The 15,031-nt window shown below is 57.8% G+C and overlaps 1 protein-coding gene across 4 annotated transcripts in view; it reads left to right on the plus strand.

Annotated features, from left to right (window-relative positions):
• Positions 1–11,404: 11,404 nt before the first annotated feature.
• Positions 11,405–15,031, plus strand: part of FERMT2 (FERM domain containing kindlin 2) — a 45,845-nt gene continuing 42,218 nt past the window's right edge. For 2 of the 4 annotated variants that reach the window (XM_084520197.1, XM_084520198.1), the window contains exon 1: positions 11,417–11,722. In XM_084520197.1, coding sequence (XP_084376323.1) covers positions 11,566–11,722 — 157 coding nt within the window. In that variant the 5' untranslated portion in view covers positions 11,417–11,565. Of the gene's footprint in view, positions 11,723–15,031 lie in introns of all 4 variants that reach the window. The other 2 variants (XM_084520199.1, XM_084520200.1) reach the window with 2 other exon arrangements.

The raw sequence follows: 15,031 nt of genomic DNA on the forward strand, positions 1-15,031 counted from the left end.
CTTTCGAGGGATCTCATCCCTTCCCTCCCCAAGTCGCTGGGCTGACCACAAGCTGTGCTTTTGACATCTGCACCCACGAGGGCTTGGGAAAGAAGCGCCGAGGACTGGCTGTAGGGCAGCATCCAGCTGCCCAAGGGAAAGCAAGAGTGTTGGGATGCTGCCGCGAGCGTTTTGCCAATTTTTTTTTTTTTTTTTTTTTTTTTTTTTGCTGCGTGTCGTCATCACGATGGTATCCGCAGCCTCCTTGGATTTATGATTTACGGTGATGCGTGTTCGCAGCCCTCTGGGGAATACTTCTGGGGGAAGCAGGAGCTCTGGCTGCAAGCTGTGTCTGGGTAAAGCGCTGAGGTCCTCGCGAGTTGAGTCGGCGGTGTCTGGAAAACGCATGTGAGGGTAAATGTAACGGGGGTAAATGTCCTCCATGCACTGTTGTTCCACTTGTTTCCCCACAGTGGAAGCTGTGTTTTAAAGCAGGGCTTTAAAATGAGCCCGAAAGCGTCTGCAAAATCATTTCACTCCCTCCAAACAATTTAGGTAATGAACCTGCGAAATCGGTTCCCGACGGCTCTCCCTGCAGATACCCCCTCCTGAACGAGATTTTCCTTTAGATTTGGATCAGACCCGAGGGTTGAGTCATGATTTTGCTTTCTGGCTCGGCCGCCGGAGCAGGGAGTGTTGTTCAGAGTCCTGGCTGTTGCCATATGCTTTTTTCATCAAGTCAAAGGGTGCAACTCTCTGTTCGCTTCCCCTCTCCACTGACTCACTCCCCAAATATGCTTCTGGTTTAGGATGCCTTGGGACTTCTTCCTGACATAAGGTTTTGCATTTTGTGCCTGGATTTGCCTCCGTGAACCCCCAAATCCCCCAATTCTGGTGGGGACGGGGTCGAGGAAGGCAGGGGATATGCTGTGGGGTGGCAGGTTGGCCACCTGCACGTCACCTCCCGCTGTGTCTGGCAGCTCTCCTGCTTGACCAGGAGCTCGTGGTCCCCTCTGATGTCCAGGTGAGCACTTTGCATCCCGCTTGTGGTGAATTTGGCATTTTGCCTGTTCACCTGACCCAGAAGGGAGAGCTCTGAGACATCCTCCTGCTGCCCCAGGGAGCTCTCAGTGCTGTCCCCTTCACTGCTGCCACCAAATTTCCTTGGAGAAGGTGGGGCAGGAGCATGGGGTCGTGTCCAAGCCCCAAAGCCCAGCGCCCTGAGCACTGGGGAGTCCCCAGTGCTGGATGAGCAGGAGGAAACAGCTCCCCAGAAAGCAAGCATAAATCGTCTAGGTGATGCTTCCTGAACCCGGCCTCGCCAAAATCAGGCTTTGTAGCACCTGTGAGCATGGGATGGGGTTTCTGACAGCCAGCCATCACCACCACTTGTGTCACAGCCGTGTCCAGCAGACCCTGCTCTGTCCAGCTCGCTGTGTGGGGCTGTGGGTGTACCACCTCACCCCCTCCAGAGCCCAAAAATCCCAGGGGACGAGGGAGAGGCCAGGCAGAACAGCTCGCCTGCTTTCCAGCCGAGGAGCTGAGATGCCAAGAGTTAAGCGGCTGGCCCGAAGCCAGAGCGCTTGGAAACGAGCCCGTTTCTTCCTTGTATTAGCTGGGACATGACCGTGGAGCATGCCTTGCCCTGCTGGAAATGTCACCCACGTTCTCTGGAACGGCTATTCTGCAGGGAAACATCCTCCTCTCCTTTTTATTTCTCCCCCAAACCGCTCTGCCTGGCTTGAGCTCTCTGTTTGGCTTTCTGGGATGGAGCAGAGCAGCGCCCAGCCAGCCTTTGCGCTTTCCTTTGGAGCATTTCTCATTTCCTAGAGCTTCGCCTGGAAAATTAACTCGGGGCTGACCCGGGCAGGGAGCTCTCCCAGCTCCTGTGGCTCTGTGGCTCTGTCCCCAGGCCATTTGGGCGCAGAAGGTGGCAGTCCTGTGCCAGCTGGGATGCGAGCCCTGCTCCCAGGACCTCACAGGAAGGGATCCTGGGATCCCCCCATCTCCACTGAACAGGGGGCTCCGTGTCCGTGTTGGGACCCTTCTGGGGAGGACACGTCCTTTATGGCCACCCCTCCGCAGGCTGCTTTTCTGCACGGTGCTGACGACCTGTCCCTTGAAATCCTGCCGTGGCTCCTGCAAGGCGCAGCCTCCTTTCCATGGGATTTGCTGAACTTTGGGTTCTCGCTGTGATTTTCCTTTTCCTCGTTCTTTCCAGTGCTGCTATCACTGTTCTTCCTGGCCGGGCACTGCCGTCCTTCCATGTCATCATTCAGGAGGTGAGGGCAGGCAGCGGTGCTTCCCTGCAGGGAATTGATGGGAACAGTGACCTGTCCGCTCAGCCAGCAGCATCCCCAGCACCCCAAATAAGTAGGAATGATGTGAGCAGACCCTGGCCACACCACAACCCTGGAGGGAGGCAAGGGGCCTCTGTGCTTGGAAAAAAAAAAAAAAAAAAGAATCAATCCTCTGGCAGGCAGATCTCCTGGACTCAGCCTTTAAGGAAAAAAAAATAAAATAAATTTAAAAAATGTGTCCCAGAGGAGCCAATGGAGCCCTACATTTGTGTTATTTAAAAATGAGCAAAATAAAGGCTGCAAGGCCGGGATAAACAGCGTTGGCTTCACAGGACCTTGGTTAAAACCCCTCGGGGAGGAAAAGCACAGCAGACAGCCAAAATAGGTCTCTCCTCCTCTCCGTTTTCTGTGTTTCTGTGTAGATGGGAAAACAAGAGAGGTCCTGGGAACATCTCCTTGCCGCTGTGCATCCCGGCACGCCGCTGCAGCGCTTCCATCTGGGCATGGGGCAGCACCACTGCTTCTGCTCAGCCCCTGCCCGGGTTGTGGGGTTGTTTTTGGGACCTGCCTGTCCCTGCACAAGCACCATTGGCGATGGGGATGGAGAAGCTGAGCCAAGATTTGGGCTCTTAAATGCAGGTGGGGTTTCCCAACAGCAGCTGGTGCTTGGTGTGGAGAGCCCTGGGGAGCCAGAGGAGGGATAAAAGCTTTCCTGGGCTGTTTTGGGGCATCTCTGCGCCATGGTCCTACTTGAAACCATGACACCCATCACAGGGGAAGCCCAACCCCAGCCACTTCTCTGATGGGGACGCCTCTCACCCAGCTGTGTTTCACTGTTCTGCTTCCCGCAGCTTTCTGAGCCACCTTCAGAGCCTGACCTGATTTTCTGGGGACTTTTTTTTTTTTTTTTTTTTTTTTTTTTCCAGCACCCAGCTGGTTTCTGCCCTTTCCTGCAGTGACCACACTTGACTCTGTACCGAGATCTCTGCCTGCTGTGTGGGAGCTGCAGGTCTCACCGGGTTACAGCGTGGCACAATCTCCTTTTGGCCTCTCCATTCCCCGGGGAGCAGCAGACGCAGGACGCGGCCACCCTCCTGCCATCACCTCCCATCCCATCAGCATCACCCTGACACACCTCGGGAGCACTCCCAGAGCAGCTCCCCATGGCACAACGAAGTCTTCAGGCCCCTGAGCATTTGTTGTAGCTCTGCTCCCTCCCAGGCTGTGTCTCTGATGTCTTGGGTGGCCCCGGGGGTGGGTTTTTAGCAGCGCCGTGCTCTCCATCCTGAGGCCACAAGGGTTTGTGCTGCCTCCTCAGCGCTGGATTCGGCACAGAGCTTTTATTTTGCAGGGCATGGTTTTGAGACTGTCTTTGGAGAGGATGAAGCTGTTGCTCTTTGGGAGCTCGGAGAGCAGCCCCAGCACCCTCCTATTTCATCAGGGAGCCACCGGGAGCATTTACTGGCCCAGAAGGGCTGGGGTTGGAGAGCACAGAGCTTTTTCCTGGGCCAACCTTGACACCTGGTTTCTGGCTTAGCTTTAAAAACCTCTGATGATGCTGATTTCCCCCATCCCCTGCAGTTCTTCACCTTCCTGTACCCAAACAGTCTCCCCTAGGAGCTCACTCTGGGCGCTTTCCCCTCTCTTTTTGCCTCTCCATTGTGGAAACAGGAGGGAACTGAGCACTTCTTCCCCCTTTTATCCCTCCTCCCTTAGGTAAACCCTCTTTTATCTGCCCGAAGATATTATCAAATCTCTCTTTAGGGAAAACAGCCTGAATTCCTCCAACCTTCAGTCCCCCTCCCATCTCAGCACGACCACTGATGAGCCAGCAGCACAGGTCCCCCCGTGTCCCGGGTTCACAGAGCTGTGGGGTTGTGCCAGAAACCCCACACAGCCCCAGCCCCTCCGTGGTGCCCTAGGTGAAGGAAATGGGGTTTGCCCCTGGATCTCCTCTCCCCTGCAGAGCTCCTGGTGCTTCAGATGCTCTGCCCGGAGCTGAAGTTCATCCCGCCCGGCTGATTCAATAACGCCCACCTTATTAAACCTCTCCGATCGGCTCTGTCTCTATTTTTCCAGCACTAACTGCATTACCACCCTGCTCGCTGCTGACCTTTCTGGCGAGGACCAAAGCCAGCAAGCACGAAGCCAGCCGGCTGCCTCGGCATCATCCATCCATCCCCGGAGCTCCCTGCGGCCACACCGGGCACCTGGGGTGGCCGGGAGGCGAGTGAAAGGTCCCCACACTACCCCCCTTTAAAAATTGTTTTTCTATTCAATTCCCTGCTAAAGGAAGCAGTTTGGGGTTACTGTTATCCCAATCTAGCCCCTGTGTTATTTTCTGCTGTTATTTCTCTTGTTCCAAACCCTTCCAGCCTCAGTTTTCCTCTCTGTAAAATGGGAGAAATCCCGGCGGCTTCCTTGCCTGCAGTGTTTGTGCCCAAATTTGCCCAGGGAACGCCGGCACCCCGTGCCCGGGGAGGCTCTTCCCAACCACCCCAAACCCACCGGGATGTGCTCGGTTAAAAACCAGCCAGAAAAGCAGTTTGGGGGACTTTGGGGTGCCCAAGTGAGGCAGTCGCTTGGGATGATGTTGGCTTGCTCCTCCTGCACCCAGAGCATGGGTTTGGGGGCAAATTTGGGTGATTCCTACAGGGGAGAGCCGCACGATGGCTCCGCCAGCCGACTGCTCCGCGGCACAAACGCCCCGGTGCCCGCATGGCGCCTGTGTCTTTGCTCACGTGCCCGTTATCAGCCCCGATTTCGCAGCTCGGTGACGTGCGTGCTGATAAAAGCACTCGGTCGGGAGCTTTTTTGTTCTCCAAGGAGCAAGGGCGGCCAAACCCCGTCGGATCCGTCCTCGGCGCCCTCCTTCCTCCGCCAGCCTTCGCAGCCGGCCTTGCAGAGCTTCCCGGGCAGGGGTGGGATTTATGGGGAGGGTGTGATTTATGGGCCGGGTGGGATTTATGGGCCTGCTGCTCCGCTTGTTTGGCCTTTGGGGTTTTGCAGAGCTGGGGAACTCCCTGCTCCCTGCGCCGCTGCGGCACGGCTGGCTCCGAGTCCTTAATTCCTGAGGCTTTGAATGATTCGGGGCTCGGGTGATGGATGTTTGCTCTCAGCATCAGCAGGGGGTCTGGGTTTCCCTATCCACCCACCCCAGGCTGCTGTTGTTCCCCCGGGTGATGGGAAAGGAAGCATAAAACCATCTCCAGAGCATCCTTTTGGGGTTGCAGGGTGGGGAGCGGGACTCTGGCACAAGGCAGGCTGGAGCTGCAGCCAGCACCGAGCATCCCGGTACCGGCCAGAGGAGATGGGTGGCCCAGGCTGCGGTTTCTGCAATGGGAAAATCATCCCCGTGAATCCCCATCCTCGCATCCCTGGAGCCCCACCAGGGCAGCCGCTTCCCAGATTTGCCGTCCTAGGTCACAATTTGGGGATTTTCGCAATGCCACGGGGTCAAACCGTGCCCTGGGAAACTCCTCCCAAAATTTGCACAGGGTTGGGGGAATTCAAGCGAAGTAAAACCCAGGATGGGGCAGGAGATGGGGCTAATATTGCTGGGTTTTGCCCCTGGCTCCCTGCCTGTCTCCCATCGATTTCCACCCGCTCCAGAGCGCATCCACCCAGGTGGCAACAGTTGGGCACATCTCAAGGATACCCCGGCTGTGGATCCCCAAACACGGAGTAAGGGGAAAGGGCTTGGCCTCGCTGCTCCCTGCACCCACGGAGGGAAAACCCACGGGCAGGGAGCCAGCCTCCCCGGACCGTTGGGGAGGGGAGAGCCGGGGCCGCAGAGATAAGGGGAAGCGCCGGGGCAGGGCGCGCACGGTGCCACCGGCTGCACATAGCCGGGATGGGGCCGGGCAGGGTGTGGGGTGGCTTTTCCCGTAGCCCCGCTTCCCGTCACAGCAGCTGCCCTGAAAGCCCCCAACAGCAGCTGGGAATAATCGGTGGTGTTATTCGGGGATTTTTTTTCCCCCGCTGCGTCCCAGTAAATCAATTCCAAGCTGGCGCTTCCCACTCTGAGCTTTCCACTCCCCGGGCAGCTCTGTAGAGGATGGTGTGGGAGCCATCGGGTGAATTATTTGTGATTTTTCATTTGTTCTTGACCAGCAGCGGGGACCAGATGCTGGGTGTTTCTTCTGGCACCCCGGAGCCCCTTGCGTGACATTTGGGTTTGCTCGCAGCCTCGGCTCCCCCAGATAAATCCAGCCTCCCAGCCAGAACTTTGTCCTCGTAAAGCCCGATGAATAGGAGGCCTTAAGGAGGTGGAGAAGAGCCAGAACGGGAGTGACAAAGGCTCCAAAAATCTGATGGACAATAGAAAGTGGTTTAATGTGTTATATATCAGGGGAGAGGAGCGGGGGGGAGATGTTTGAACATTTGGGCTGGAGTCACCCCTTCTCTTGGGAAGTGCGAAGCAGTACGGCAGTGAAGCACCCCGTGAAGTCACTTTTAGCCAAAATCTCTACAACCTGATGGATTTCTGGGTCTTCCTCATCAAAACACAGGATCTTCCACAAGGAGTTTCTAGCAAAAGGAGTTACACCAACCACCTGCAAGGTTACAGCACCTTGCGGAGCATCCAGAGGGTAACAGCGGCTGAAATTTGGTGCAAACGGGCAGGGAAAGGTACAGGTGCTGGAAAAGTCGCAAAATTTGGCAATGGCCAGGTGGAAAACCTTTGCCTAGCGGCCCAGCTGTGTAGGAGCCCCTAATAAAGAGAGCTGGGGTCTGACCCCGGGCAAGGCAGAGGCAGATCCGTGATGAGAGATTTGTCTTGGGCACAGCGGTTATGAGGCCAAGGAGATGGGGAACATTTATCAGCCCTGGGATCAATTAACTTTGGGGAGAATTTACCAGGATTTACCCAAATTCTCCATCGCGTGGATCCAAGCCAACAGCTCCCTCTGGCTAAGGCAGATGTCCAGGGGGAGCTCCGGGACCTTTCAGGGACACCCGGCGTCCGAGGACCCTGATTTGGGGCACAATGCCTCCTTTCTGGGAATCTTACGCTGTGGGGGCCGCTCCTGGCAGCTGGAACATCGGAAGGACACGGCCGTGTGATAGAGAAAGCCCAGAAAAAAAAAAAAAAAAAGAGGGATTAATGTCAACAGGAAGCTACAGCCTGACACGGGTCGGCGAAGGAGAGCCCGGGGGGTTGTTTGTTGTGCGGAGCTGATTGTGGAGGACGAGGCTGGGAAGCAAAAACCTCCCAGCCTGGGGCTTCGGCAGCTTGGGTGTCTCCAGTCCCTGGAAAGAAAGAGAAGATTGAGCGGATGATGAGCCCTGCAGTGGGTTTTTGGTCCTGTGGTGTGGGTGTAACGGGCTCGGGGGCACGGCGTGATGCTAGGCACGCGCGGCACGGCGAGGAGCCGCAGTTTGGTAGCTGCAGGGTGATGAACCCTGGGCTCGGCTTATCAAGGGAAAAGGTGGCTCTGGCTCGGCGTCTCTTATCAGAGAGTAGCTATCTCTTGCAAACCAGGATTTATTCCAGCCTCAGGGGGATGTTTTGTAACCTTTGGGCACGAAGCACCGCGCCGGATGGCTGTGACAGCCTCAGCTCTTGCTCCCTGGCTTCGTCCCATGTGTCCTTGGCCACCAGGAGGGCAGCTCTTGCTGTCTGTAGGGATGCCCACTGTGGCACCAGGATCCTTTCCCCAAAAACCCCGGCTGCATTTCCCTTGGGAGGAGAAGTGGCTCATCCTGAAAACACCAGGACCTGAGCCTGCAGACCTGCCCGCCCCTCCTGGCCCTCGCTCTCCAGGAAGAGATGCGACGCTGCCCCGTGTATTTGGCCCTGGGCACCACATCCTCCTTCCCCAAGGAGGAGAAGAACTCCTGGGGATTTTTCTGACTTCTTTCATTTGGGAACAAACAATTTGGGGCTGAGCTGATGAGCCTGGCGGAAGGCTGTGGGTGAGCAAAGCAGCGGGATTGCACCAGTGGAGTTGCGTCCTCAGGGACATCAGGAAATATTGCTGGGAGCAAGCCATGGGGATGCTTAATTGTCTTTGCAAGGTCACCAGGGGGAATTATTACAGTCTGGAAAGCCTGAACCTCCGTTCTCAAGTGCTTCTTCCACTCTTTTAAACTCAAAACTTGTCCATCCTTTTAGTGCAGGGATGCTGAATAACCCTGTGCATGCAGCAGGCGGTCGCACCTCTGCTCCGTTCCTACAAGGCGAAGCCGTGGCACAACTCCGTTACCCGGCACGTATTTTTTCCAGAAAAAAGAGAAAAGCCGTCACACGGACGTTTCCGAAATGTCACAGTCGGGGAAGAATGAATGTGGCCGGGAATAAACAAGGAAGCGGAGTTACCAGCACGTTTCCTCTGCCAGGAGCGTGACCTTCCCTCTGCTCGGAAATGGTCATTTGTGAAAAAGCGAACCCTGGCTGCGTCCTGAGGGCGCTGGGAGGAGATGGAGACACGCGGGGAAAACCACACGGATGTTTGGACATCTCTCACCGGCTATTACGCACTGCCAGAGGCGCAAGGGCACGGGGAGCGATTTGTGCTGCTGCCCAGCCCTGCCTGCCCATGGGCCCGTGGCTTGCTCTTGCCTGGGATTTTATTTCTCACCCTTCCAAGCCTGGCTCCACGTCCCCAGCTCTAAGAGAAGGCGCTGAGTAAGGGCACAGCGGGCTCGCAAGCACAGCATGGCACGGAGCGGCACCAACGGGGGCACAGAGCCTGTGCTGGAGCCCAAAAAGCGCCAGGGAAAAGCAGGCTTCTGAATTTCTCCTTGCTGGGGTTTTCTTTTTAAACTTTGCCCCTGTTCAGGAAGAAGCTACGGATGGGGAGTATGGGGACCTGGGGAAGCTTTTGGGGTGATGGGGCTGAGTGCCTTGTGCCTGTCCGTGCTGTGCCACGGGAGGAAATGGATTTGTCTTCACACTTGGCTTCGGGGAATTTCTCTGCTCCCGTGCCTGGATCCTGCTGCTTTTCCTGCTCCCAACACCCTGCCAAGGCACCCGAACGCACAGGGCACATTTCGGTCACCCTGGAGAAAGCCAGTCTGACCGGCTCACGCACAGCCCCGAAGCACCAAGGTGTTAAAGCGAGCCGGCTGCGACAATCGCACACAGTTAACAATTAAAATAATCAGTTAAAAAAAAAAAAAAAAAAGGCAAAACGAGCCTCGTAAAGGCAGGGAAGGAGCGGCTCGGTTCCACCACCAGCATCTCCGAGCTGCCCTGCTGTTGAGTCATTTCACGGGAACAGCATCCCGCTTTCGGGGAGCGGGGGCAGAAGGGGCAGCGGGCTGGGAGCCGCGCGCGGGCAGGTCTGGTGGGCATCATCCCTGCCCCGGCGGAGCAACCGCAGGCTGCGGCACCTTATTTGGCTATTGCTGCTGCTCGTAGGGAGCACACAGCTCCTGCAAACAGTGGGAAGAGCCCCGGGATGCTTGGCTGCCTCTGACGCAAGAGCCCGGCGGCTGCATTTTTGACCTTGCTTCGCGGCTCGGCCGAGCATTGGCGACGAGGCCGCCCGCCTCCGCGCACACCCCCGCCCCGGGTGGGAAGGGGAGCCCCGGGGACGGCGTCCCCCCTGCCACCGAGGCTGGGGAAAGAAAGTCCGGGAAGGGTTTTTGGGGGCAGGAGGAACCGGTGCAGTCAGCTGGACTGGAACAATGCGGCTTCACCGGGGGCGTGTTGCATTGCATCAGCTAGGGAGCTCGGCCAAAACGCTGGAGCGGAGAGTAACCCTTTCTATTTATTGCCCTATTGTTTGACAGGGGAATAGCACCGAGATACAAGCCGTACTGTTACGGGATGGCTTTGCCTTGCCTTCCCAGGCTGTCCCCAATGCAGACTTCCAGGCTCGGGGGGAAGAAATAGGGTTATGTTGGCAGGGACTGAGGCTCCAGGAGGATTTTGGGGTTAGGCCACTGTTACCTAATTCCCCTCCAGCAGCATCAGCCACGTTAGCCTAAATCCTCCATGGTCTTTGTGTGCGAAACCCGGCTCAGGGAAGCCTTTATTAATGCTTATAGGAAAGTGGAGGAGCAGCCCTTGATAAATACCTCCAAGAAAACAACAAGAGGGAGAAGCTGGGGAGCCCCCATCGTCAAAACCGTGACCTTTTAGTGCCCACCACCACGACAAAGCCCCGGCTGCCGCTCGTGGCGTGGGACACGGGAGCGGCACATGTGGAAATTGAGGGCAGAGGCCACTGTGAGGGGCTGGGGTCAGCGGGACGGGGCTGCCCAGCGCCCACCGTGGGTCGCATCCTGCCCACCGTGGGCCTCGCATCACCGCTCCTCCCGCACGCCACCTTCTCAGGAAGCCCAGCTGCCGTGGCGGGACGTATGTATCACTGGGTGGAGAGCCACAGGAAGCGGATAATCACTTTTTTTTTCTGTGTTCGTGCTGGTTCAGGCTCTCCTTTACCCACAGCTCCCATCCCCGAGGCTCATAGACGCTGAGGATGGAGGGAGGCAGCGTGGTGGCGGGCACGGCACGGTCTGAAGGCGGTGATGCCCAGGTATGGCTCAGCACGGGGCGAGGCGTTTCGGTGCTGGCTGGCTGTGCTGCGGGGCTGGGGGCTTAGAAAAGTGGGGATATCCTGGTGGCGGTGGGGTGTGTGCTTGGAGGGGTGTGCTGAGCATCCGTGCTGAGCCGTGCCATGCCGTGTTGTGCCATGTTGTGCCACGCTGTGCCACGTCGTGCCATGTTGTGCCATGTTGTGCCACGCTGTGCCATTAAGTGACATGCTGTGCTATGTTGTGCTGTGTCGTGCCATGTTGTGCCATGTTGTGCCATGTTGTGCCATGCTGTGCCACGCTGTGCCACGCTGTGCCACATTGTGCCATGCTGTGCCATGTTGTGCCATGTTGTGCCATGCCGTGCCATGCTGTGCCATGTTTTGCCATGCCGTGCCGAGCCGTGCCGTGCCCTGCCATGCCGTGCCGTGCCGATCCGAGCCGATCCGAGCCGTGCCGAGTCCCGGATGTTGGAGCGGGGCCCCCCTTGCGCTCCGTTGCGCTCCGTCCTTCGCTTCCATAAAAGGCCAAGGGGCCCGGCAGCGCGGGGCGCGTTTTTCCTTTAATTATTATCCCCCTCCAACTCCTCCTCCTCCTCCTCCTCCTCCTCCTCCTCCTCCTCCTCCTCCTGCTGCCCGCCCCTTCTCCCGTGCGGCCCCGCAGGCAGCGGCTCGGTGTCCCCCCCCCTCCCCTTTCCCCATCCCCTCCGTGCGCCCCCCCTGCAGCTCCCTCCCAGCCGCTCCGAGCCGAGCCGAGCGGAGCTGAGCGGGGCTGGCTGGCGGCGCAGGAGGCCGTGGCCATGGCGCTGGACGGGATCCGCATGCCAGACGGCTGCTACGCGGATGGGACGTGGGAGCTGAGCGTCCATGTCACCGACCTGGGCCGCGATGTCACCCTGCGGGTCACCGGCGAGATCCACATCGGCGGCGTCATGCTGCGCCTCGTCGAGAAGCTGGGTGAGTCCTTCCCCCGGCACCCAGCACCCTGCCCCGGCACCCAGCACCCTGCCCCAGCTCCCAGGACTTTGCCACAGTGCTGTGCTTTAGCACCCAGCACCCTGCTTGCATCCAGCACCCAGCACCCTGTCTATGCCCAGCACCCCATGACCAGCACCCCAGCGCCCTGCCCCAGCTCCCAGGGCTGTGCTTAAGCACCCAGCACCCTGCCCATGCCCAGCACCCTGTGTCCAGCACCCTGCCTGTGTCTGGCACCCAGCACCCGACACCCTGTCTATGGCCAGCACCCCATGGCCAGCACCCCAGCACCCTGCTCCAGCTCCCAGGGCTCTGCCACAGTGCTGTGCTTTAGCACCCAGCACCCTGCCTGTGTCCAGCACCCTATGTCCAGCACCCCAGCACCCTTTCCTAGCTCCCAGGACTCTGCCACAGTGCTGTGCTTCAGCACCCAGTGCCCAGCACCCTGCCCATGTCCAGCACCCAGCACCCTGTCTGTATCCAGCATGCCATGTCCAGCACCCTGCCTGTGTCTGGCACCCAGCACCCGACACCCTGTCTATGGCCAGGGCCCCAGCACCCTGTCCTAGCTCCCAGGGCTCTGCCACAGTGCTGTGCTTCAGCACCCAGTGCCCAGCACCCTGCTTGCATCTGGCACCCAACACCCTGTGTCCAGCACCCAGCCTATATCCAGCCCCCAGCACCCCATGTCTAGCACCCAGCCTATTTCCAGCACCCATCCTGCACCCAGCACCCAGCACCTAGCCTGTATCCAGTGCCCAGCACCCTGCCTATATCCAGCACCCTGCCTATGTCCAGCACCCCATACCCTGCCCACACCTAGCATCCTGCCCCAGCACCCTGTCCCAGCCTCTGCTGAAGCACCCAGCACCCAGTACCGTGCCCCAGCACCCCATCCCAGCCCTCCGAGCACCCCGGGGTGCCCCTCTCCCCAGACACCCCTCTGAGCACCACTCTGGGGCCCCGAGGGGTACCCGGCAGCACCCACGATCTGCCCCGTTCCGCCCCGGGGCCGCTGCTTCGAGCTGCTCTGCAAAGGGGACTTTGCGTGGGGCCGGGAGACATCGTCATTTATGGGTGGGTTTTGTGCGAGTGCGCCTTCTCCGGCTGACAGAAAGGATTTAATTCGAAAAGCCAGCATGGGGCGGAACGGGGCAGTGCGTTTGCACGGTCAGCACTGGAAAAGTTGGCCCTGCTCCACGCACGGTGCCGCTTTGGGCGAGGAAAGCGCCTTTGAGCTGATTTGGGGCAGCCTGGCTTTTGGGGCCAACAAGAGGGGGCCGGGAGCCCCGCGGTGTCCGGTGGCCTTGAGCTCGCACCTGGACAAAGAGCCTGTTTGTCTGGGGCATGTGAAAACCAGCATCTGAAGGCGGTGGGGCCGGCTGGCTGTGAGCTTTTGTGCGCTCTCCGTGGGCGCCTTCGCGGCCCGGCGTCCCCAAAAGCCACTTGGTGCTGGCCCCAGCCCTCACTCCGGGGACAGCCTCGTAGCGGCTCCTCTTTGTATCGGCTCCTTACGGCTTGCCTGTGTTTACCCAGCAGTGTTGTTCGGGCTGATTACTGTAATTGCTCAAATAAAATATTAATTTCGAGTTGCCGGCGCATGCCTGTGGCTGTGGGAGTAGCAGCGCTGTCAGCTGCTGGTCCTGCAGGTCCTGCTTCCATGCGAAGCGTGGCTTTAAAAACACCATCTTACACCCTGCTCGGCCTCCCGATTTATCAATTATCGGGAGCTAAAGGAAGCAAGAGACATAAATGTGCTGGTTTCAAAAGGAAGCAAACCTTCGCATCAAAGGGTCTCATGCGCGAGACAGCCTTGACTCAGAAAACTCATTTATTTTTGTTGTTTTTACGCTGGAGCTGCAGAAAGATCCGCCGAAGCTGGGCCAAGTGCCGGGGCAAGCACACAAAAAAAAAGAGAAAAATGTCATGGGCTTTCTAGAAATGATAAAAACGGGCCCCCGGATGGATAAGTGCTGCCCCCCTGGGCCCTGCTGCTCGTGGCTGACGTCGTGCCGCGGGGACGCCTGGCGCGCAGGGGCTCGGCGCGTGCAGGGGGATGAAGCCCAGCGAGGGCTTAAATTAGCTCCTGACGCAAGGCGTCCCCCCGCGAAGAGCTCGCCAGGCTCCTCTCCTCCCGTTAAATTAGGCATTGTATTATGGGGAAGGAATGCTGGCCCTCGGCCCCGCGCAGGAGCTGTGCGGTCGCGGTGCGCGGGGCCCACGGACCCTCAGGCTGCCCCTTCCCTCTCCCCTCGCCTTCCCCGCGTGTGGTCACCTCCCTTCCCTCCTCATAATTTGTATTGCTCTGCTCTGAAGGCCAGCCACTTGATTGGGGTCGTTCCTGGGGAGCAGGATGGATGCTATCCCCTCGCCCTCCTGCACCCTTTCTCCTCCAGATGCGTTCATCCTTCATCTTCTCCATGTCAGACCCCTCTCCCTGCACATTCAACCCATCCCTCCCTCCCTGCTGCTGCTCCTTAATTTTTTTAACAGCTCCCAGCATTAAAAAATTGTTTTCCAAAGGTTTTATTTTTCACCCTGTGAGTTCTAGGGACACTTCCTAAAAGCGATGTTTCCCGCAGCTCTGGGATCCCCCTGGCAGACGGATGGGGGATCGGTGCCGTGGGCATGGCTTTGCCTGCTCCATCCTTTGGGATGAGGCTCCTGGGGGCTCCCTGCTGCTTGTGGGGCAGGGCAAGGTGATTTGGGGGAGTTTTGCTGAAATTTAGGGCATCGCTGGGGATCGTGAGCAGACTGGCCCTGCTGTAGGGTGCTGGCAGAGGTGTAGGGTGGTGGCTTTAAGCGTCGGGTATCAGTGACTCCTGTGCATTCAGCCCTTGCCAGCACAGAGCCTGCAATTTGGGGAGTTTACAATTAAAACCCAGCCCTAATGCAGATTGGAAAAACCCCAAGCAGCAGGCAGGGATCTGGTTACTCAAGTGAATTGCAGTGACCTGCTCGCTCCCTGTTATTTATCACCCTGCCGGATTAAGCCACTTGGTTAATTGAGATGTCCCATGTGTTTGGCACAGCCGACCTCTGAAAAATAGGCAAAAAATGCTGAGGTTTCAAGAGCAGTAGGATTTAATTGGTCACCTATAAAGGTATGGGGTAAAATCCCGGTTACAGTGTAGGGAACGTGCTATTAATCCTGTCCATGCCATCGTAAAGTGCAGCGCATCCCAAGCTGGGCCGGATTATTATTATGGTCATTATTATTATCATCATGATTGTTATTATTATAGATTTATACTTAATAAGGTTTTAAGAGCTGGCTTCACCGTAGAGTTT

Source organism: Aythya ferina (assembly GCF_964211825.1).
Source record: "Aythya ferina genome assembly, chromosome: 5".
Lineage (NCBI taxonomy): Eukaryota > Metazoa > Chordata > Aves > Anseriformes > Anatidae > Aythya > Aythya ferina.